Genomic DNA, 22,890 nt, shown 5'->3' with positions numbered 1-22,890 from the left:
AGCTATTGAATCCCTCTTGTGAACTTTTCAGTTCAATTATTGTATTCTTTACTCCCAAAGTTTCTGTTTGGTTCTTTTTTATAATTTCTGTCTCTTTGTTGATATCCTCATTTTGTGCATCATTTTCTTGAGCATGTAAAGCATGTTTATGATGGTTATTTTGAATTATTTTTTAGGTAAGTCATATACTTCCACTTCTTTAGGATCAATTTCTGGAGGTTTATTTTGCTCCTGTGTTTGAGCCATGCTTATTTCTTTATATGTATCATAACTTTGTGTTAAGATCTATGCATTTCAAAAGACAACCACTTTTTCCAGTCTTTATGGACAGGCTTTATATAGAAGACCCTTGCCACTAAGCCTGGTAAGAGATTCTGGAGGCCTCTGAAATCTTTTTTTGGAGGGGTGCAACTTCTCTAGGGCTATGTGTGCAATTCCTCAATTAGAGAGGCTTGCCAGTTTCTTTTATAGGAGTGTATTACACACTCTGGTATATGTTTGTGGTACTGCAAATTGTCTGATTCTATAGCAGCAAGCTATCCTCTCTCCCTTATTCCCAATGGCCAGGAGGCATCCCAATTATGCTGGCTCCCCATTTGTGCTCTAAGGTAAGACAAATACCAGTCTGTCCAATCTTGCCCTGAGGTAGATAAATACCAATCCACCGAAGACTGGATTGCATGGAGCTGGATGCATGCTCCACTTCTCTCCCTCCCTTCCAAGGGAGAAGCCTCAGGTTATGCTCCTCTGGATCAAACCAAAGCATACTGACTGCAGCAAGCTGTTCCCCACCTGTCTTCTTTGTTCTCAGCAGCCCTCAGGGATTCAAACTATGCTGGTTGTGTAAGTGCTTGAGAATGAAGCTGGACAGAAACCAGTCCCTTGGGCAGCCCTCTGAAGAACCAGAACACAGCATCCATGTTCCACTCTTCTCCCTCCCTACCAAGGAAGAGGCCTCAAATTGTACACTTTCTGATCACACCAAGCTGTGCCAGCAACAGCAAGCTTCTCCCCAGTTTTCTCTGTTCTCAGTGGTCCACAGGTATCCAAACTATGCCAATTCCATCAGCACTCTGAGTGAGACAAGACAGAAACCAGTACCTTGGGCAGTCCTCCAAAAAGCCAGAATTTTGAATGCATGCTTAACTCCTCTTTCTCCTCTAGGGAGAATTTGTAAGCCAGGGGTTCTCTCTTAGATGCTGATCTGTACAAGCTTGGAGGAGGGGCTGACAGGTAAAGTGACACTGCTCTTCCTACAGATTTTAATGTAACTGTTCTCAACTTTGTGCTTGCCTGGGGTTCTGCAACTTCTTAACTGCATTCTGGAATTCTCATTAGGCTATTTTGGTCCAAATATCATTGTTAAGTAATGTTTCTATGGGGGTACAAGGGCTGGAACTTACTATTCCACCATCTTGCTGATGTAACTCTGACCGTGCCTGAATGTTTAATAAGCTCCCACATATAAGGACTCACAATAAAAGTGGTAAATGTTTCTTCATCAAGGAATAAGTAATCATTATAAAGAAAAGTCATGCTTATTATGCCTCTGATATTCTTGTTTTTCTGAGAAACAAGGACACAGGGGCACCTGGATTGCTCAGTTGGTTAACCATCTGCCTCCAGCTTAGGTCATGATCCCAGGGTCCTGGGATCAAGTTCCACATCAGGATCCTTGCTCAGCGGGGAGTCTGCTTCTCCCTCTCCCTCTGCCACTCTCCTGGCTTGTGCTCTCTTGCTCTCTCAAATAAAATCTTAAAAAGAAACAAGGATACCAAGTAAAACAACTAGAATTATTAAGAATTCAGTGGCAGTCAGACATTAAGTAACAAAATTGAATGTTTCTGCTACCAGCAGCAAACTATTAGGGGGAAAAGTTAATTTGTTACACACAGTTACAATAGAAAATACCTAAAGCAAAAATAAGAAACTAATAGAAATTCTATTAAGAAAATAAAATATATTGTTTTTATTTATTTCTTCATTTTGGGGGATGGAGATTTATTGAAGCATTCACAGGGAAAGAAGGAGGACAAAATCAGCTACACAGGCAGCCTCATGGAAGAACAGAAACTTGAAAGTGGTTCACGATCCAAAGCAGCTCTAGAACCTGGTTTATCTTGTCACCCCCTCAGCTGCAGGAATCTGTTGCTCCCTACTCTAGTGCTTCCCAAAATGGTGACTCAACTTTCTGGTTGTATTTATACTCTTCCTAGTACTACTGACTACCTTTTTTTCTGCTGCTCTCTTGCTTGTCTTTGGCCTTTGGGGGCCTCATATCATGAGAATGCAGGACCACAAGGCAGCAGAAGCCATAAAGCATCAAGACAACAATGGGCCAAAAGGACACAAGCCATGAAGCAACAAGAGCCACAATGTAGCAGGAGCCATGAGGAACAGAAACCATGAGGAAAAACCCTGAATCTGAGATCCACAAAGCAGCAGAAGGCTTGAACAGACAAGATCCATGAGGCAGCAGAAGTGATCAGACTGTAAGAGCCACAAGGTAGCAAGGCAACAGGAATTGAAGAGGCTACAGGAATTACAAGGCAAGCAGAAGCTACAACACAGAGAAGCCCTGGATTAATTGGAACTGAAGCCCCAGAGGCCAGGAAGCTGCAGAGAACAGGAGGCCCAGAAAATATATTGTTTTTGAAAGAAACTTTTTAAGACTTAGATTAATGAAAGAATTGCCCTGAACCTGTGTGTAAACACTCAAGTTTAGAGCCATTCAATTCTTTCTAAAACTACACCCAAAACAATATTCCAAAGTATATTTTTCTCATAGATTTGCTAGAATGTTATATTTCAAATCGAAGGGAAAAAAAACAACAACAAAAGAAAAACCACAACAATTTTGAGGACTATATGATAGGAGGGGAATTTGTTTACTGGCTTTTTAAAAATATATTTTGTTATGTTATGGAAAATTATAATGAACCCTCACGTACCTACCACCAGCATCAAGAATTATGTTTATAAGCAATTTGGCTTTACCTCTACCCCCACCCACTTCTCCCAATCCCTTATTGTTTTGAAGAAAATCCAACATATTTCACTCATACATATTTCAGTATCTCCTAAATTCTTTTCAAAAAATACAACTTCATTGCTATTTTCTCACACATACATAATTAACAGTAAATTATTAATATCAAATAGTCCTCCCTTTCTCAGTCCAAAATCCATTAGTTGGATCTGGTAGAAAAGTGTGGAAGGGACATGGCCGATGATGACCCAGCTCAGTGCAGGATCAGTGCCCATGTAAAGTAAAAACAGCATCTGAGTAGGGAGAATGAGGGAAGGCAGCCCAGGTTGGTGATTGAGTGGATAAGACAGGTGTTGCTATGGGAGGTAGAAGTGGCATAGGGTCAAAAGGTCAGTCCCTTAGAGGAGAACTTACCAAATAAGTAAACATACTGGAGATAGCGGAAGCCACATTTCTCAAGGAATGAGAAAGGAGCTACAAATATGAAAGAGAGGAAAGCTAGAACAAACCCTATAATGTATTGGAATTGGAAGTTTTAGTATGAATTCGTAGTATCTACCATGTATATATGGTGCATATGTATATACATATATTTCTTACCTCTTGAACTAGTGCCACCCACCTCCACCTATAGTAATGAGCAGAGGCACCTAGATCTTAGTTTCTCAGTATCATTCTCTACTCATACAGAAATGGCTATTTCCAGAACTTGACAATGAAAAGCACAAGATGAGCCTGGAACATCTTGTGTCAGTAAAGAAGGAGGTGTTCAAGGAGTATAGGGTACACTCCAAGAGAAGCCAGCTTGAAGGGGCTCTCACTAATCTCACCTGAGACCATTTGTAATAATGATAATAATGGATTATAGGACACTGAACAAAATAAGAGCCCATGAGCCTATGTTACTATAAATAAATATAATTTATTTATATTATACCATTATATTATACCAATTACAACACTTTTCTTTACAGCAGAATTCCAAACTAATAAATGTAGAAAGGATGAGAAACTTCAAAAAAATAACAACTTGACAATCACTGTGGGAATAATTTTTTCAGGCAATAATCATCAATGGATACCAAAACAGGATGCAGGTTTAATGAAGAGTAGGATATTTACATAGTCTCAATTATCTCCTTCCAAAATACTTAATAATTTCAAGAGAAAAAGAGTAAAGTGGAGAAACCTGGCAAGGACCTCTCTAATAAAATGATGCAACTTAGCATCACATAGGACAAATGAAAATTTGTACTTCTATTTTTTAAAAGATTTTCTATTTATTTGAGAGAGAGAGATTGAGAGAACGAGTGGGGGGAGGGGCAGAGGGAGAAGCAGACTCCCTACAGAGCAGGGAGCCCAATGGCGGTACTCAATCCCAGGACCCTGGGATCGTGACCTGAGCCGAAAAAGCAGATGCTTAACCGACTGAGCCATCCAGGTGCCTGGAAATTTGTACTTCTAAATAGGGTGCAATGCAGAGCATCCTGCCAAAAAGAAACTCCATGCCTATATCGATTTAAATATACATTTACAGGACTTCACTGAGTCATTTAATTATTCCATCCATTTTATATGTATCTATATGTAAAGAATAAAATTGGTATCTAGGGCGCCTGGGTGGCTCAGTTGGTTAAGCGACTGCCTTCGGCTCAGGTCATGATCCTGGAGTCCCGGGATCGAGTCCCGCATCGGGCTCCCTGCTCGGCAGGGAGTCTGCTTCTCCCTCTGACCCTCCTCCCTCTCATGCTCTCTGTCTCTCATTGTCTCTCTCGCAAATAAATAAAATCTTAAAAAAAAAAAAAGTTAAAAAAAAAATTGGTATCTAATTACCCCCAACATACATAGTGCTAGTCAGATCAACTAACACTATTTATTAAATAAACTCTCTTGCTATATTAAGTAATTTATTTCCTAGATATTAGTTTTCCTTTATACCTGGGGTTTTTACTTAACCATTAATCTTGATCTTTTTTTAAAAAATATTTATTTGTTTGTTTAGAGAAAAAGTGTGAGCAGGGTGGGGGGCAGAGGGTGAGGGAGAGAGAATCTCAAGCAGACTCCACACAGAGCGTAGAGCCCGATGCAGAGCTCAATCTCACAACCTTGAGATCATGACCTGAGCCAAAATCAAAAGTTGGATGCTTAACCGACTGAGGCACCCAGGCCAGCACAGACCTTGCTGTCACTGTGCACCCCTCCCCCGCATTCTCTGAAGGACCCTGCCCCCTCTGATATGCCTTGGCTGGAGGCCATCCAAAGCAGTGCCATGAGCCTTATAGTGTGCAAGCAGCCCCAATAGGCTAGCACCACTCCAAAGTGACTCCTGCCCCAGAGAGAGGGGAATATAACCACACACAATAGTCTGACTGGAGCCCCAGCAGTGGGCTGGGGGCAGACATCAGGTCTGACTGCAGGCCCCTCCTACCAATGAAAGCTTCTCAGGACACCACACAGGGAAAGTGCCCTGCAGTTCAGTACTACTGCATCTGTGCCAAACACCTGGTATGACTCAACTCAAGGCCAAGGCAACCCCAGACTGGCCTGCTAATGACGCAGACACCAAACCCTGCCCACAGCAGGCAAAGAAAGCCATTGCAAATGACTGGACTGAAGGCAAATGCAGCTCAGCCACAAGAGTAGGGTGCACGCAACACACATAGGACATACCCTTGAAGTGTTAGTTTCTGGTGAACAGGGAACATTGCACTACAGGACCTCTTCTTCATATAGCCACTACTTTCAAGAGCAGGAGACATAGGTGACCTTCCTAACACATAGAAATGGACAGAGAGAATTAGACAAAGTGAGGAAATACAGGAATGTGTTCCAAATGAAAAAACAGGACAAAATCATAGCAAGAGAGCTAAACAAAGCAGAGGTAAGTAATATACCTGATAGAGAATTAAAGTAATGATCATAAAGATACTTACTAGACTTGAGAAAAGAGTGGAGGACCTCGGTGAGACCTTCAACATAAAAAAGAGCTAATTAGAGAGGCACCTGGTGGCTCAGTCAGTTAAGCACCTGCCTTTAGCTTGGGTCATGATCTTAGGGTCCTGGGATTGAGCCCTGCATCAGCCTCCCTGCTCAGCAGGAAGTCTGCTGTCTGCTTCTCCCTCTCCCTCCGCCCTCTCTCCACTCATGCTCTCTCTCTCTCAAATAAATAAATAAAATCTTTTTTTTTTAAAAAAAGAACCAATTAGAGGGGCTCCTGGGTGGCTCAGTCGTTAAGTGTCTGCCTTCGGCCCAGGTCATGATCCCAGGGTCCTGGAATCAAGCCCTGCATCAGGCTCCCTGCTTGGTGGGAAGCCTGCTCTCCCTCTCCCACTTCCCCCACTTGTGTTCCCTCTCTCTGTCAAATAAATAAATAAAATCTTAAAAAAAAAACAATTAGAGATGAAGAACTCAATAACTGAGTTTAAAAATGCATGAGATGGAATAAATAGTAGACTAGAGGAAGCAGAAGAATGGATCAGCAACTGAAGGACAGGGAAATGGAAAGCAATCAGGCTATACAGGAGAGAGAAAAAATAATAATAACAAATGAAAATAGACTAAGGGACTCAGCAACAACATCAAGCATGTAGCATTCACATTATAGGGATCCTAGAAGGAGAAGAGAGAGGAAAAGGGGCAGAAAAATTATTTGAAGAAATAATAGCTGAAAACTTCCCAAATCTGGGAAAGGAAACAAATCCAGATCTAGGAGGCACAAAGAACCAACAAAATCAACCCAAGGAGGTTCACACCAAGATACACAGTAATTAAAATTGCAAAAGTAGTGATAAACAATTTTTAAAACAGCAAGAGAAAAGAAAACAGTTACATGAAGGGAAACCCCAGAAGGTGATGAGCTGATTTTTCAGCAGAAACTTTGCAGGCTAGAAGGGAGTGGTGTGATATATTCAAAGTACTAAAAGAAAATAAAGCTTCAACCAAGAATATTCTATCCAGTAAGGTTATCATTCAGAATAGAAGGAGAGGTAAAGAGTTTCCCAGACAAATAAAAGTTAAAGGAATTCATAACCACTAAACCAGCCCTACAAGAAATGTTAAAGGGGCTCTTTGAGTGGAAAGGAAAGACCATAAGCAGGAGTAAGAAAAGAAGAAAGCACAAAAGCAGTAAAATTAAGTATCAGTTAAGGGATTCATGAAATAAAAGAATGTAAATTATGATACCATATACTTAAAATGGGGGAGGGTGTGGAGTAAGGAATGGGTTCAAACTTAAGCGACCATCAATATAGACTGCAATATGCATAAGATGTTATATATAAACCCAGTGGTAACCACAAATCAAAAACCAGTAATAGATAATGCAAAAAAAATAAAGAGAAAGGAATCCAAGTATATCACTAAAGAAAGCCAGCAAACCGTGAGAGAAGAGAGCAAGAGAAGAAAGGATCAGAGAACTACAGAAATAACCATAAAACAAGTAACAAAATAGCAATAAGTACATACCTATTAATAATTACTTTGATTGTAAATGGACTGAACATGCCAATAAAAAGACATAGGGTGATGGACTGGACTAAAAAATAAAGTGAGTATTATTTATTTATTTGAAATAACTTAAATACAGACATTATCTTGAGATCTTTGGTCTTTACAATGTGTAGTTTGCATACTGAGCATCTGGTTTTGTGGAAAGATGTATTCTTCCACTACAATTTGTAGACGTATATGTCAGCATTGAACACTTATGGTAATGTCTCTATCACCTCATGTGTATCAGTACTAAGCATTTAACCTCTTTCATTTGATGCCTGTCCTCTTAATGATTATTATAAAATTGTGTTCCTGTGAGGTATCATTTCCCATTACATTCTTTTATTGGATGGTAATTATTACATAGAATGCCATCTTTTTTGTTTTGTAGAGCCTATTTTTCTTTTACCTAATAAAATGTTTTCTCTATCTCCATTAAAAAAAAGCAAGACCCATTAATATGCTGCCTATAAAAGACTCAGACCTAAAGACACATGTAGATTAATAGTGAAAATATGGCAAAGCATTTATTTACCATGCAAATGGAAGTGAAAAGCTGGGGTAGCAATACTTAGTTTGGACAAAATAGACTTTTTTGGCCCCACCCCCTGGACAAAAAGACTTTAAAATAAAGACTAGGGGCACCTGGATGGCTCAGTCAGTTAGGCATCTGCCTTCAGCTCAGGTCATGATCTCAGGGTCCTGGGATCCAGCCCCACATCAGGCTCCCTGCTCAGCAGGGAGCCTGTTTCTCCCTCACCCTCTGCTGCTCCTCCTGCTTGTGTTTTCTCTCTTTCTCTCTCTCTTTCTCTCATAAATAAATAAAATCTTAAAAAAAAAAAAAGACTATAACAAGAGACAAAGGATACTACATAATCATAAAAGGATCAATCCAACAAGAAGATATAACAATTGTAAATATCTATGTGCTCAAGACGGGAGCACAAAATACTTAAAGCAGCTAATACCAAATAAAAGGAAATAATTGGTAGTAATATAACAATAGTAGGAGACTTTAACACCCGACTTACATCAAAGGATAGATCATCCAAACAGGAAATCAAAAAGGAAATGGTAGCTTTGAACGACACATTGTATCAGATGGATCTAACAGATATATTCAGAATATTCCATCCTAAAACAGTAGAATAAATGGTCTTTTCAGCTGCACATGGAATCTTCTCCAGAATATCACATAGGCCCACAAAACAAGTCTCAACAAATTCAAAAAGATTGAAGTCTCACCATGTATCTTTTCCAACCACAGTGCTATGAAGCTAGAAATCAACCACAAGAAAAAAATCTGGAAAGAATACAAACACATGGAAGTTAAATAGCATGATACTAAACAATGAATGGGTCAGCCAAGAAATCAAAGAGGAAATTTAAAAAGTAGATGGAGACAAATGAAAATGAAAACACAGCTGTCCAAAATTTTTGGAATGCAGCAAAAGCTGTTCTAAGAGGGAAGTTTATAACAACACAGGCCTGCCTTAAGAAGCAAGAAAAACCTCAAATAAACAACCTAACCTGATACCTAAAGGAGCTAGAAAAAGAAGAACAAACAAAACCCAAAACCCTTAGAAGAAAGGAAATAATAAAGACTAGAGCAGAAATTAAAAAAAAAAAAAATAGAAGCTGAAAAGGCAATAGAACAGATCAATGAAACCAGGACCTGGTTCTTTGGAAAGATCAACAAAATTGATAAACCTTTAACCAGACTCATCAAAAAGGGTGGGGGAGAGAGAAAGGACTCAAATAAACAAAATTAGAAATGAAAGAGGAGAAATAATAACTGACACCACAGGTACAAACAATTATAAGAGAAAACTCTGAAAAATTATATACCAACAAATTGGACAACCTAGAAGAAATGGATAAATTCCTAGAAATATTGAACCTCCCAAAACTGAATCAGGAAGAAATAGAAAATTTGAACAACTGATTACCACAATGAAATTGGATCAGTAATCAAAAAACTCCTAACAAACAAAAGTCCAGGACCAGATGGCTTCACAGTCAAATTCTACTAAGCATTTAGGAATAGTTAAGACCTATTCTTCTCAAATTATTCCAAAAAATAGTAGAGGAGGTAAAGCTTCCAAATTCATTCTATGAGGCCAGTATTCTCCTGATAACAAAACCAGATAAAGACATACAAAAGAGAGAGAGAGAGAGAACTACAGGGCATCTGGCTGGCTCAGTCAATAGAGCATGTGACCCTTGATCTCAGGGTTATAAGTTCGAGCCCCATGTTAGGTATAGAAATTACTAAAAATCTTTTTTTTTAAGATTTTATTTCTTTATTTGACAGAGAGATAGAGCACAGATAGTCAGAATGGCAGGCAGAGGGAGAGGGAGAAGCAGGCTCTCCGCTGAGCAGGGAGCCCGATGCAGGGCTCGATCCCAGGGCCCCAGGATCATGACCTGAGCCAAAGGCAGATGCTTAACTGACTGAGCCACCCAAGCGCCCCACTAAAAATCTTTCTTAAAAAGTACAGACCAGGGGCGCCTGGGTGGCTCAGTTGGTTAGGCGACTGCCTTCGGTTTGGGTCATGATCCTGGAGTCCCGGGATCGAGTTCCGCATCGGGCTCCCTGCTCGGCGGGGAGCCTGCTTCTCCCTCTGACCCTCCCCCCTCTCATGCTCTCTGTCTCTCATTCTCTCTCTTGCAAATAAATAAAAATCTTAAAAAAAAAAAAAAGTACAGACCAATATGTCTAATGAGCATAGATGCAGAAATCCTCCACAAAATATTAGCAAACCAAATCAAACAATACATTTTTTAAAAAATCATTCACCACAATCATGTGGAATTTAGTCATGGGATGCAAGAGTGGTTCAGTACTCAAAATCAACATGATACATCACATCAACAAGAGAAAGGATAAAAACATGTGATCATTTCAATAGGTGCAGGAAAAGCATTTGACAAAGTACAACATCCATTCATGATACATGATAAAAACCCTCAACAAAGTAGGTTTAGAGGGAACATACCTCAACATAATAAAGGCCATATATGCAAAGCCCACAGGTAACATCATACTCAATAGTGAAGAACTGAGAGCTTTTCCTTTAACATCGAGAAAAAGGATGTCTACTCTCACTACTTTTATTCAACATAGTACTGGAAGTCCTAGACACAGGATTCAGACAAGAAAAAGAAATAAAAGGCATCTAAATCAGTAAGGAAAAAGTAAAACTCACTATTTGCAGATGGCATGATACTATATATAGAAAAGCCTAAAGACTCCACCAAAAGCAAAAACAAAAACAAAAACACTAGAACTAATAAATGAATTCAGTAAGGTCACAGGATACAAAACCAATATACAGAAATCTGTTGCATTTCTATATACTACTACTAATAATTCCAATTATTCTAATTATATTCTAATTTAAATAATACTTCTAATACACTAATAGTGGAAAGAGAAATTAAGAAAACAATTCTATTTTCAATTGTACCAAAAATAAAAAGATACCTAGGAATAAACTTAACCAAGGAGGTTAAAGACCTGTACTCTGAAAGCTATAAAACACTGACGAAAGAAAATGAAGACAACACAAGCAAATGGAAAGATTTTCCATGCTTACAGATTGGAAGAACAAATATTGTTAAAATGTCCATACCACCCAAAGCAATCTACAGATTTAACACAATCCCTATCAAAATACCAACATCATTTTTCACAGAACTAGAATAATCTTAAAATTTGTATGGAACCACAAAAGACCCTGAATAGCCAAAGCAATCTTAAGAAAGAACAAAATTGTATCACAATCCCCCCAGATATCAAGATATACTACAAACCTGTAGTAATCAAAACACTGTGGTACTGGCACAAAAAGAGACACATAAATTAAAGGAACAGATGAGAGAGCCTCATAATAAACCCATAATTATGTGGTCAATTAATCTCTGACAAAGGAGGCAAGAATATGCAATGGGAAAAAGACAGTCTCTTCAAAAAATGGCCTTGGGAAAACCAGACAGCTACATGGAAAAGAATGAAACTGGACCACTTTCTTAAACCATACACAAAAATAAATTCAAAATGGATTAAATACATAATTGTGAGACCTGAAACCATTCATAGAAGAGAGTCTGACATCAGGCATAGCAACATTTTTCTAGATATGTCTCCTGAGGCAAGGGACACAAAAGCAAAAATAAACTATTGGGACTACATCAAAATAAAAAGTTTTTGCACAGCAAAGGAAACCATCAAAACAACAAAGAGACAACCTACTGAATGGGAGACGATATTTGCAAATGGTATATCCAATAAAGAATTACTATCCAAAATATATAAGGAATTTATACAACTCACCACCAAAAAATCCAAATAATCCAATTTAAAAAATGGGCAGAAGACATGAACAGACATTTCTCCAAAGAAGACATCCAGATGGCCAACAGGCACATGAAAAGATGCTCAACATCACTCATCAAGAGAGCAATGCAAATCAAACCACAATGAAATATCACCTCACACCTGTCAGAATGGCTAAAATAAAAAATACAAGAAACAACAAGTGTTGGTGAGGATGTGGAGAAAAAGGAACCCTTGTACACTGTTGGTGGGAATGCAGACTGGTGCAACCACTGTGGAAAACAGTATGGAGTTTCCTCAAAAAATTAAAAATAGAATTGCCACATGATTCAGTAATTCCACTACTGGGTATTTACCCAAAGAATATGAAACACTAATTCAAAAAGATATATGCACTGCTATGTTTATTAGAGCATTATTTACAATAGCCAAATTACAGAAGCAACCTAAGTGGTCATTGTTAGATGAATGGATAAAGAAAAGATTATAACTATATATAATGGAATACTTCTCAGCCACAAAAAAGAATGAAATCTTGCTATTTGCAATGATGTGGATGGATCTAAAGGGTATGAGGCTAAGTGAAATAAGTCAGTCAGAGAAAGACAAATACCATATGATTTCACTCATATGTGGAATTTAAGAAACAAAACAAACAAAGAAAGAAAAAAGAGACAAACCAAAAAACAGAAAACAAACTGATGGTTACCAGAGGGGAGGTGGGTGTGGAGATGGATGAAATAGGTGAAGGGATTAAGAGTACACTTACCATGGTGAGCCCTGAGTTGTATAGAATTGTTGAATCACCATATTGTACACATGAAACTCATATAACACTGTATGTTAACTATACTGGAATTTTATTTTTTTAATTTAATTTCATTTTATTATGTTATGTTAGTCACCATACAGTATATAGTTAGTTTTTGATGTAGTGTTCCATGATTCATTTTTTTCGTATAACACCCAGTGCTCCATGCAATATGTGCCCTCCTTAATACCCATCACTGGGCTAACCCATCCCTTCACCCTTCCTCCCCTCTAAACCCTCAGTTTGTTTCTTGGAGTCCATAGTCTCTCATGGTTCGTCTCCTCCTCCGATTTCCCCCCCTTCATTTTTCCCTTCCTTCTCCTAATGTCCTCCATGCTATTCCTTATGTTCCACAAATAAGTGAAACCATGTGATAATTGACTTTCCCTGCTTGACTTATTTCACTTAGCATAATCTCCTCCAGTCCCATCCATGTTGATGTAAAAGTTGGGTATTCATCCTTTCTGATGGCTGAGTAATATTCCATTGTATATATGGACCACACCTTCTTTATCCATTCATCTGTTGAAGGGCATCTCGGCTCTTTCCACAGTTTGGCTATTGTGGACATTGCTGCCATGAACATTGGGGTGCATATGGCCCTTCTTTTCACTACATCTGTGTCTTTGGGGTAAATACCCAGGAGTGCAATTGCTGGGTCATAGGGTAGCTCTATTTTTAAATTTTTGAGGAACCTCCACACTGTTTTCCAAAGTGGCTGTACCAGCTTGCATTCCCACCAACAGTGTAAGAGGGTTCTCCTTTCTCCACAACCTCTCCAACATTTGTTGTTTCTTTCCCTGTCCATTTTTGCCATTCTGACTGGTGTAAGGTGGTATCTCAATGTGGTTTTGATTTGAATTTCCCTGATGGCTAATGATGATGAACATTTTTCATGTGTCTGTTAGCCATTTGTATGTCTCCTTTTGAGAAGTGTCTGTTCATGTCTTCTGCCCATTTTCTGATTTGATTATTTGTTTTTTGGGTGTTGAGTTTGAGAAGTTCTTTATAGATCTTGGATATCAGCCCTTTGTCTGTAGTGTCATTTGCAAATATCTTCTCCCATTCTGTGGGTTGCCTCTTTGTTTTGTTGACTGTTTCCTTTGCTGTGCAGAAGATTTTTATCTTGATGAAGTCCCAAAAGTTCATTTTTGCTTTTGTTTCACTTGCCTTTGGAGATGTATCTTGAAAGAAGTTGCTGTGGCCGATGTCAAAGAGGTTACTGCCGATGTTCTCTAAGATTTTGATGGATTCCTGTCTCACATTGAGTCTTTCATCCATTTTGAGTTTATCTTTGTGTATGGTGTTAGAGAATGGTCAAGTTTCATTCTTCTCTATATAGCTGTCCAATTTTCCCAGCACCATTTATTGAAGAGACTGTCTTTTTTCCATTGCATATTTTTTCCTGCTTTGTCAAAGATTATTTGACCATAGAGTTAAGGGTCCATATCTGGGCTCTCTATTCTGTTCCATTGGTCTATATGTCTGTTTTTGTGCCAGTGCCATTCTGTCTTGGTGATCATGGTTTTGTAATATAGCTTGAAATCAGGCAACGTGATGCCCCCAGGTTTGTTTTTCTTTTTCAACATTTCCTTGGCGATTTGGGGTCTTTTCTGATTCCATACAAATTTTAGGATTGTTTGTTCTAGCACTTTGAAAAATGTCACTGGAATTTTGATGAAGGTATAGGAATTTTGGAATTTTGGAATTAAGGAATTTTGAAGGTATAGATTGCTCTGGGCAGCAGAGATATTTTAACAATGTTACTGGAGCTGGTTAAGTTGGAAGGAAGTGAGAATCGGGTTATCATTACAAAATAAAAACTCAGTTTCCATAGGTCAGCTGTATACAGTTAACAGAATGAAGTAACTATTCAAAAAATGCTTTCACAGAATGAGAGCCAAATGACAAACTCTTTTTTTTTTAAGATTTTATTTATTTATTTGACAGAGAGAGAGACACAGCGAGAGAGGGAACACAAGCAGGGGGAGTGGAGAGGGAGAAGCAGGCTTCCCGCGGAGCAGGGAGCCCGATGCGGGGCTCTATCCCAGGACCCTGGGATAATGACCTGAGCCGAAGGCAGATGCTTAACAGCTGAGCCACCCAGGCGCCCCCAAATGACAAACTCATAAGCATGATCTACATAGCCTATAATCTCCTTCACGATCTGCCCAGTCCATTTCTCTGATCCCATCTTTTACCATTCTTCATATTACCTAATATATTTCTTTTTTACAAATGTGTGCAGTTTTATTTAATGAATATTAATTCCTTGAAGAAAACAGAATTTCTTCCAATTAAACAGTAAACAGTATAATAAGATGAAAGATGTAGTTGTACATATATAACCTGGTTCAACAAAGATCTTGTAGATCTTATAGATCCAAAGATCTTGTAGATCCAAACTCATCAACAGGCATAAACTGGCAATGCCTACTGTTATTCATTATGGATAGATTTCCCATTTTACAAACAAACCTCTTTATTTATGGGAAGAGCTTCAGGGTTTCAGAATATCTTTAGCATGTATTTTTTCCTGATCCTGAAGGGGCAGAATTCCCCTGTTGTTCATCAAATGACACCCACTTGCAGCTGCAGGGCATTATGCAGGGCTACTCTTCTACTCCAGAGTTAAATACATAACAAACAGACAAAAAAAAAATACATAGCAAACAGAGCTAAATACATATAAAGACATAATGCATATTAAATGCTTAAGAGTGTTTCTGTTTTCTTCATATAACAGAAATGATAATATTACCTATGCCATAAATTTGAGGATTATGAGACAATAAATGTCAAGGACTTATGTGCCAGGTCCATAATACATCACAAATGCTAATTGACATTGTTATTATCACTGTGGAATATAAAACTTCAATAAATGGATATCATATATAAAAATATTACTAGATAGGAAAATTCCATATTGAAAAGATGCTAATAATCCCCCTACTTATTTGTAAAGTTAATGTAAATATTTTTCAAAATTCCAGGAAGATTTTTTTGAAGGGAATGTCTGATGAACTGATTCTGAATCTTGCCTGAAAGAATAAAATAGCCAAGAAAATTTTGAGGGGGAAAAAGACATACTGCATACAGGATAATCCCCTGGGAACCATATATGCCCTCTAATTTTATCAAACTATAAATTGCTTACTGTTCCTCAAATAAAATGTTCTAATCCCTATCTCTTTACCACTACCCACCTCTCCCTTTTTTTTTCTCCTGGTTTCTGTAATCTGGAATTCTTTTTTTTTTTTTTTTTAAAGATTTTATTTATTTATTTGAGAGAGAGAATGAGAGAGAGAGAGAGCACATGAGAGGGGGGAGGGTCAGAGGGAGAAGCAGACTCCCCGCTGAGCAGGGAGCCCCATGCGGGACTTGATCCCGGGACTCCAGGATCATGACCTGAGCCGAAGGCAGTCGCTTAACCAACTGAGCCACCCAGGCGCCCCTGTAATCTGGAATTCTATATAAATTTCTAACCAAACACTACCATTTCTAGGGACAGAGTCTTCCCTGACGACTCTGCCCTCTTTAACCTTTATCAAGCATTTGGCTGTAATTTTTTTTCTGCCTAATACTGTTAATTAGCTATTCACAAGTTTTTGACTTATCTTCCAATTAAACTGTAAACTCCTTTTTAAAAAAAAAAACTTTATTTGTCAGAGAGAGAGCATAAGCAGGGAAAGTGGCAGAGGCTGAGGGAGAAGCAGGCTCCCCACTGAGCAAGGAGCCAGATGCGGGACTCGATCCCAAGACCCTGGGATCATGACCTGAGCCAATGGCAGACGCTTAACCTACTGAGCCACCCAGGCATCCCTAGATCGTAAGCTTCCTTTTTTTAAAAAAAAGATTTTATTTGTCAGAGAGAGAGAGAAAGCGTACAAGCACGGGGAGCGTCAGGCAGAGAGAGAAGCTGGCTCCCCACTGAGCAGAGAGCCGGATGTGGGACTCGATCCCAGGACCCTGAGATCATGACCTGAGCCGAAGGCAGATGCTTAACCGACTGAGCCACCCAGGTGTCCCAGATCGTAAGCTCCTTAAAGGCAGATTCTTATACTCAGTTTTCCCTGAATTCCTCATGCATCTACATAGTAGATACTCCTCATGTCCTGGTTTTGAAAAGTAACACAGTCGATCCAAACGTGACCCAACATGTACATTTAGTGTTCCTTACAGATTTTTCTAGAACAATGTTTATATATATTTTTAAAGATTTTATTTATTCATTTGAGACACAGAGATAGAGAGAGAGAGCATGAGGAGGGGGAGAGGCAGAAGGAGAGGGAGAAGCAGGCTCCCTGCTGAGCCAGGAGCCTGATGTGGGGCTTGATCCCAGGACCCTGGGATCATGACCTGAGCCGAAGGCAGACACTTAACCATCTGGACCACCCAGGTGCCCCTAATATTTTTTGTATAAACATAGATTTTCTGCTATCCCAATACATTTTTTAAATTTTTTATATCAGAACTCATCAGCTGACTCTGTGTCTGAGCCACAAGACTGCAGTTCATCTTGCGAGAACTCAGCTTCGTGTCATAAACAAAATTTGGATCATCCTTTTTCTGATTTTTCTCAAAAAGTTCATCCATGATGCTCTTTCTTTTGGCAAGTTCTTTGTCATCTAGTTTATTCAAGTCTTCCACAGGATCAGTGGTTGTTTCCTGTTGAATTTGTTCCACTGTTTTTGCCAGACTTTGCCCCCACAAGTAACCTCGTAAAAAAGTGAATAACTTCTCTAGATGTCTCAGGGATACTTGTTCCAGGTAATTCTTGTGTTGTGGATTATTCTTTAATTGTTCAGCAGCTCTGCTGCAATCTGAAAACTTTGAAAAGTATCAGACTGGCATGATGTGTTGGTGACTTTTCCCCTTCATTTCATTCTCACAGATTAAGAGCTGGAGGCTGGAACCTAATTCCACATTTCTTTGCAGTGCACTTCATTTTCACATACACATTCACATTCCCATTCCTCTGGGTAAATCAGAGGAAATCTGATGAAAACTTCCTGCTGAAAGTGGAGGTGGAGACAGAGAGGTCCCCGATCCAGCTCACAGGACTGAGCCTGGGGGTCGGGCATAGCTAATATATTTCAATTATATTTGCTAGTGTATCATTTAGAGATGTATTTGATAGAATAGCAAGTAAACCCTCCACACTGGCTTAAATACATATATTTTGGTCAAATAAATGATCAATGTTTATCTATTATGACTGTTAACTGCTCAGCTATAGGAGGTTTCATGTTACATTTCTATTCTCATACCAATTTTATTTTTTTATTTTATTTTATTATGTTATGTTAATCACCATACATTACATCATTAGTTTTTGATGTAGTGTTCCATGATTCATTGTTTGTGCATAACACCTAGTGCTCCATGCAGAATGTGCCCTCCTCAATACCCATCACCAGGCTAACCCATCCCCCCACCCCCTCCCCTCTAGAATCCTCAGTTTGTTTCTCAGAGTCCATAGTGTCTCATGGTTCGTCTCCTCCTCCGATTTCCCCCCCTTCATTTTTCCCTTCCTGCTATCTTCTTTTTTTTTTTTTTAACATATAATGTATTATTTGTTTCAGAGGTACAGGTCTGTGATTCAACAGTCTTACACAATTCACAGCACTCACCATAGCACATACTCCCCAGTGTCTATCACCCAGCCACCCCATCCCTCCCACCCCCCACCACTCTAGCAACCCTCAGTTTGTTTCCTGAGATTAAGAATTCCTCATATCAGTGAGGTCATATGATACATGTCTTTCTCTGATTGACTTATTTCACTCAGCATAATACCCTCCAGTTCCATCCACGTCATTGCATATGGCAAGATTTCATTCCTTTTGATGGCTGCATAATATTCCATTGTATATATATATACCACATCTTCTTTAACCATTCATCTGTCGATGGACATCTTGGCTCTTTCCACAGTTTGGCTATTGTGGACATTGCTGCTATAAACATTGGGGTGCACGTACCCCTTCGGATCCCTACATTTGTATCTTTGGGGTAAATACCCAGTAGTGCAATTGCTGGGTCATCTCATGCCAATTTTAATTTCCCCAAATTAGAATTAATGTATTTTAATATGCTTGGCTTCTCCATATACAAACTATTTATTTGTTCCCAAATTTTTAATAGAACATGTCAGGAATTCTATCAATTTAATTTTCTTCTTCAATACATTCCTCTGCCACGAGTTTGACTGTGTAATCTCTAGGCTGGCTTTATAGCTGTTAACCTAGGTTTGCCTTTCTCTACCATTAAACAGATCTCATTAGCATTTTGGGTGGGTTGAATCTCCAGTTTCCAGGGTCCATATTGTCTTACTTACTGTCTTCACTTACTTCCTTTACAGAGTTTGGCCTTCAGTAATTCCTAGAAAGGCATTAATAGAACATTTTGAGAACTTGCCTTCCTGAGAATATCTCTATTCTAAATCATCCCTGAGTTTAGTTTGACAGGTATCCAATTTTAGTTTAGAAATCGTTATTTCAGGGGCACCTGGGTGGCTCAGTTGGTTAAGCGTCTGCCTTCGGCTCAGGTCATGATCCCAGGGTCCTGGGATCGAGCCCCGCATCAGGCTCCCTGCTCCGCGAGAAGCCTGCTTCTCCCTCTCCCACTCCCCCTACTTGTGTTCCCTCTCTCGCTGTGTCTCTCTCTGTTAAATAAATAAATAAAATCTTAAAAAAAAAAAAAAAAGAAATCGTTATTTCAGAAGTTTGGCAGCATTGCTCCCTTGCCTTCCAGTTTTCAATGTTGCTCTTTAGAAATCTATTATTCAGATATTCACTGCCAGAAAAGTTTTGCTATTTTTCTAATGTTTCTAAGTTCGTTTCCCTTCTTCCAATTTCCTAGAGGTTGCTCCATATTACCTTCCAAACCACTCTGCTGAGTACTTTATCTCTTCTGTAGTGGTCCTAATTCCCGAAAGGTCCTTTTAGTCTTCTCTTATTCATTTTAATAGCATCCTACCCTTACCTATGCATGCAATAGTTTCATATCTCATCAACAATATTACTTACAAATTGTAGAACTTTATTCTCCTTCCTTAATATGGTTTGTTTTTTCCATGTTACTATCCCTTCCCCACCCCCATCTGTTTGTCTTTGTGTTTTCCTTTCAAGGTAGAATGTTTCTTCAAGTGCTTGCTGGTCTTTGGCTGATCGATATTAAAGGATGAGGCCCTTATTTTTTAAATTAATTTATTTATTTACTTTTTGAGAGAGAGCAGGGCGAGGGGCAGAGGGAGAAGGTGAGAGAAAATCCCAAGCAGGCTCCACACTCAGTGCAGTGCCCAATGCCGGGATCGACATGGAGCTCACTCTCACACCCCTGAGATCATGACCTGAGCTGAAGTCAAGAGTCGGACACTTAACCGATTGAGCCACCCAGGTGCCCCAAAGGATGAGGCCTTTAAAAGCACATTCAAATCATGCATGGTAGGGCATGAAGAGTATCAGGTGGGCCTTCCATTAGTATTATTATATAGGCCCTGCCATCTCATTAGGGTAACCCCAAGTGTTAATATAAGTGAGCCCTTTTTTCTTGGATTATGCAGTTTCTGCAGAGAAGAAAACATATTTTGTTGTATTGGAAGGCAATATTCAATGAGAAAATTAATGCATTTAGAAAACTAAATCACAGGACTGAAATCTCACATTGAAAAACAACCAGGATAGGGGCACCTGGGTGGCTCTGTTGGTTAAGCGTCTGCCTTTGGCTCAGGTCATGATCCCAGGGTCCTGGGATCAAGACCCACATTGGGCTCCCTCCTCAGTAGGGAGCCTGCTTCTCCCTCTCCCTCTGCCTGCCTTGCTCTCTCTGTCAAATAAATAAAATCTTAAAAAAAAAAGAAAGGAAGGGAGAAAGGGAGAAAAGGAGAAAGGGAGAAAGGGAGAAAGAGAGAAGAAAGAAAGAAAGAAAGAAAAGAAAGAAAGAAAGAAAGAAAGAAAGAAAGAAAGAAAGAAAGAAAGAAAGAAAGAAAGAAAGAAAGAAAAGAAAGAAAGAAAGAAAGAAAGAAAGAAAGAAAGAAAGAAAGAAAGAAAGAAAGAAAGAAAGAAAGAAAGAAAGAAAAGAAAGAAAGAAAGAAAAGAAAGAAAGAAAGGAAGAAAAACAACCAGGATAAATTTTAAATGAGTCTACAGTTAGACCCACAGTTGTCGAATATTTTGTACTTAAAAATTTGTTGAATGAATGGTAGCTGTTTGTAAAGAGACTATTTGGAGATTTTTGTCTTACAACTAACAAAGTAGATTCTTAAGATTTGAATGTCAGGGCTGATGAAGAGATAGGGGCTAAAAGCTGAAAAACAAGCAGCCAGGAATGCACTGATGTTCATGAGTTGCAGGCTTTGGGTGACAAAGCCAGTCATATAGAGTGATAAGATGGAGGATAGAAAATAAAAAGAAACAAATGAGCTCACCAGAAGCAGGACAGTGTGAGTGGCAGTGGTCTCTGGGGAGGCTCTGGAAGAGAGACTGGTGTGGTGAAGGTTTTGGACTCTCTGCTTATGTCTTTGCAGGAAGAGCACTGTGGAGCCACTGGCCCAACCCATTGGTCCCAAACACAAAATATCAAGGAAGGTAAAGAGGAATGCATAGAGCTTATGGATGAATGAGACCCTTCTGTAGTACCTAGTCCAAAATTCATTTTTGTAATGTTTATAGTATTCCCTGGATGAGTCACTTTCACTGGCACAACGATATTTATCAGGAGATGAAGAATCCAACAGGGGCAACAGGAGGGTTGAACAAATCTAGGAGCCTTCAGTTTGAGTACTGTCCACCTGGAATTATTAGGATTAATAGTGAAAGCCTGGAAGCCACTCAAAAGGCAGGTGGTGCATAGAGAAACGCCTCGGGCCACCCTATGAGTATAAAAGGTAATCTTGCACACAGCTTCTCCCAGGAAATAGTCCAAACAAAAAGCTGCCAGTGTCTGAGTGATTCCCCTAGAGAGAAGGACTAGAAGGTTGGCTGAGGCCAATTGGTTGAGAATTAGATCTGTAGGTCTCTGAGTATGTTTAGTGAACAAAGTCAATATATAAAAACATAGGAATAAGAAATTCCCTAGAAGCCCAACTACAGTCTGGAAGAGGAGGAGAATCCCCATTACCAACTCATAAGAAGCCATAATGTCAATGTCCAAAAGGAGTTTCAAAGCCAGATAATCTAGAGAGAAAGAATATGTGTATTACTTTCCTTAGTGTGGCAAATTCAATATTAACAAATTTCACCTTTACTCATATTTGCAAAATCCTACTTCATATTATTGGATATACGAATATTGATTCAAACTACTCTGAAAAAGTAAGCTGGTTCCCTTCCAAGTATATATGATTTGCTAGCATTTTATTTAGGATATGTGGATGCATATTTATGAGTGACGACATTTTTCTAAACATAGGCTACAGAATAGCAGAAAATAGCCCCAATATTTCACTTCCCTTTCCCACTCTGTAGTTTAAATATTTTAAAGGGAGGTGGGTGGGGGAATGGAGTAACTGGGTGATGGGCATCAAGAAGGGCACATGATGTGATGAGCACTGGGTGTTATATGCAACTAATGAATCATTGAACACTACAATAAAAACTAATGATGTACTCCGCGTTGGCTGTTGAATTTAAATATAAATAAATAAATAAATAAATAAATAAATAAATAAATAAATAAATAAATAAAATTTTAGATTATATGCCAACTTTTAAACAATCTGGAGCTTTTGTTTCTCTTTAAAAATTAGAAAATGCTATGGTCCTGGCCAGTGTTCTCCCATGTTAAATGGTTGTTGGAGCTAGATAATGTCAACTCCATTGCCTGAGGCAGGCACCCTGTAATTCATAATAGCCTTCATTAAACCAGCTTTATCTATTCATGTTAATGGATCAACCCTGTAGGATTTTGAATTGACAGTTGCCTCTTTACGCATAAAAAGCATTAGGAAATATAAGGACAGAAGATGGAGTTTAACAGATTTCTATTTGAGAATGCCACTCAGTTCACAAAAATAGATAAAATATAGAGGATGTGAATAACATCATCAGCCTGCCTGATTTAACAGATCTTATGGAATAAAACTGAGAAAAACATTTTAAAATTAACCTATGCATTTTGCTAAATTTTACTGAAGACAGTAATAGGAAGATATCATTGAAGATAATATAATAAATTAATGAAATAGAAATAAAAATAATTCTATAATTGACAAAAATATAAAAGATATATAAATCAGTCTAACATTGGTAAATA

At 38.7% G+C, this 22,890-nt stretch overlaps 1 protein-coding gene and 1 pseudogene across 1 annotated transcript; both read right to left on the bottom strand.

The window, feature by feature from the left end:
- Nucleotides 1-15,799: 15,799 nt before the first annotated feature.
- On the bottom strand, nucleotides 15,800-17,587 carry LOC123842323 (centrosomal protein of 19 kDa-like; annotated as a pseudogene).
- Nucleotides 17,588-20,663: 3,076 nt separating this feature from the next.
- LOC123841841 (vomeronasal type-1 receptor 1-like) lies at nucleotides 20,664-22,356 on the bottom strand. The gene is given in 2 exon segments (XM_045871329.3): nucleotides 20,664-21,240; nucleotides 21,243-22,356. Coding segments are annotated over 2 exon segments (915 nt in total). The 5' UTR covers nucleotides 21,775-22,356; the 3' UTR covers nucleotides 20,664-20,857.
- Nucleotides 22,357-22,890: the final 534 nt, after the last annotated feature.

The sequence above is a fragment of the Mirounga angustirostris genome, unplaced genomic scaffold (assembly GCF_029215605.1).
Source record: "Mirounga angustirostris isolate CCGP_5_RB_7025 unplaced genomic scaffold, mMirAng1.0.hap1 SCAF_16, whole genome shotgun sequence".
In the NCBI taxonomy this organism is placed as follows: domain Eukaryota; kingdom Metazoa; phylum Chordata; class Mammalia; order Carnivora; family Phocidae; genus Mirounga; species Mirounga angustirostris.
The sequence above is the reverse complement of the archived record's forward strand: the minus strand, read 5'-3'. Positions and strand labels throughout refer to the sequence as shown.